General features: G+C 57.0%; 1 protein-coding gene across 1 annotated transcript in view; it reads right to left on the bottom strand.

The window, feature by feature from the left end:
* LOC101648187 (sialic acid-binding Ig-like lectin 5) overlaps positions 1 to 2,223 on the bottom strand; it is a 4,409-nt gene that overhangs the window by 440 nt on the left and 1,746 nt on the right. The window contains exons 4-8 of the mRNA XM_013006708.1: positions 2,147 to 2,169; positions 1,698 to 1,952; positions 1,328 to 1,606; positions 1,060 to 1,159; positions 177 to 258 (exon numbers count right to left, since the gene is read on the bottom strand). Coding sequence (XP_012862162.1) covers positions 177 to 258; positions 1,060 to 1,159; positions 1,328 to 1,606; positions 1,698 to 1,952; positions 2,147 to 2,169 — 739 coding nt within the window. The remainder of the gene's footprint in view (positions 1 to 176; positions 259 to 1,059; positions 1,160 to 1,327; positions 1,607 to 1,697; positions 1,953 to 2,146; positions 2,170 to 2,223) is intronic.

Here is a 2,223-nt window from a genome sequence, read left to right as displayed (position 1 = left end):
AATGAGGTAGGGGGAAAGAGGGCATGAACAGACAAGACGACAACGCACAGGTGTCTGGCTGGGAGTGCCAACAGGAAGATGGGAAATCAGGGAGGGGAGTAGATTTTCAGAAGCACAGTGGAGCTAGCTCGGAATTTGCAACAGGGGCACACCCATAAGACACCCTTGCCACTCACCCAGGTGACAGTACCCATGACAGGGTCTTCGTCGTCTGTGCCTTCAGGGTTTCTATTGGCTTGCTTCCTGTGGGTTTTCATGCTAAGAGCCAAAAACAAAACAGCACATGACAAGCAGAATGGCTGAGGCACAGGTGGGCTGGGTCCCGCCCCCACTCCCACCCCAACTTCCAGGTGAAAATAACAAGGGGCGCACCAAATCCTTTTACTTAGAGACCGGGCCCCACATGAAGGGCGAGTGTCTGCCTCCTGGATGACCAGGAGTGAGAAAGGCCACACTCCTGGCTCAGGGAGCCCCACGATGATATTTGCATCACCCCCCCTCTTATGCTCATAATGTTCATAGCAGCACGATTCACAATCCCCAAGGCGTGAAAGCAACACACGCGTCCATCCACGGATGAGTGGATCAACGGAGATGCCCTATCTCCAGACAACGGGATCGTGATCAGAAGTAGGAAGAAATGACGCTGTGATACGAGGCCCCTTAGAGTGAGGTTCCTGGTATATGGAATGCGCAGAGTAGACCCATCTCGAGAGACAGAAGGGGGAGTCATGGTGGTCGCCCAGGGCTCGGAAGGGTGGAGGCGCAGAGAGGTGAATGTGCTGTTATCATTTTTGATTTTTAGGCTCATGAAAGAGTTCTCAAAGGGATGGTGGTGATGGATCAACAGCTCGGCGACTACACTAGAAGCCAGTGACTTATGAGCGCTTGATTCGATGGCGTGGGAATGATAGCTCAATGAAGTTGTCACCCCCAGAACAAGATGATGAGTCCTCTCTGGATCTGCAAAGGCCTGGATTTCAGGGGTGTAGCCGTCTATCTCCCCACTTCCCGCCGCCCACACCTTTCTCTGCCTCCCTAGGACTTACGCCGACTTACAGGCAAAAGAAGGTGAGGCACACACACAGGCAGATCAGGGCCATGGTCCCAGCACCACCAAGGGCCCCCAGAGCCACCTCTGCCCTGGAGGCTGATTTCCCTGCAGAGGAGAAGAGTGTGAGCAGACCCACTCAAGAATGACTTTCTTATCATCACACCCCCTCGAGTACTTGCCCCGCGTGGCTGCTTAGCCAGGAGGGGAGTACCCTGTCTTCACGATGACCCTACGTCCCAGCCCCAGCCCTGCTTCCCGTCAGTGTCCCCTGACCTGGCAGCAGCAGGACGGTGACACTCTGGTTCCCAAAGTCGTTCCTGGCCTCGCAGCAGAGTCTGAGGACCGAGGTGAGCACCACCTGGAGCCGCAGGGAGCTGTTGGTGCAGGACTTGGTGGAGCCGCTGGTGACGGAGGCGTTACTGCTGTTTCCCTCCACCCGCCTGTCCCCAATCCACCAGTGCAGGGAGGGGACTGGCCAGGCCTGGGCAGAGCAGGTGCAGTGCAGAACCTCGGCCTCCCAGAAGCAGAGAGGCTCCGTCAACCGTGGAGGGTCTGTGGAGAAAGAGGAGGCGATTCGGTGGGTGCTTCTCCCCGCCCCTGGTCCCGGGTGGGTGTCCTGTCCCCAGGGAATCCCCACACTCACACAGCACAAAGAGGTTCAGAGAGACCGAGCCGGAGCCCAGCGCATTCTTCGCTCGGCAGGTGAACCTTCCTGCATCTTCAAGGCTGACTCGAGGCCACCTCAGGTCGCTCGAGTTGGAGATGGAGACATTCCGGACTGAGGGTCCCTGGAACCAGCTCAGCTCTGCAGGGGGGTTGCTGAGGGCCACACACTGCAGGTGCAGGGACTGGCCCTCCAGGATGGAGTGGGAGGAGGAGTTTCCCATGGCCTTGAGGTCTTGGGGAGAGGAAGATGGAGAGAGTGAGAAATGAGATATGGAAGGAGGGAGAGGAGAAATGTGGAGAGAGAAAGGGATGGGAAGGGCGATCAGGGACTGTGGAAAGAGGATGGTTAATAGTTCCTCCCTTCCTCCCTTCCTTCCTTCCTTCCCAGGATGGGTTGACTTCTCCCTCTCCTCTCCAGGCCCACACTGAGATTGGCAGGTGTGTGACGGCTGAGGAGAATGGACAAACATGTTGGGGCTCACACGATCACAGCAGAGGGGGGA

This window comes from Echinops telfairi, unplaced genomic scaffold (genome assembly GCF_000313985.2).
Source record: "Echinops telfairi isolate 266 unplaced genomic scaffold, ASM31398v2 ScPeMD7_655;HRSCAF=1070, whole genome shotgun sequence".
In the NCBI taxonomy this organism is placed as follows: domain Eukaryota; kingdom Metazoa; phylum Chordata; class Mammalia; order Afrosoricida; family Tenrecidae; genus Echinops; species Echinops telfairi.
This window is presented reverse-complemented; position numbering and strand designations above follow the sequence as displayed.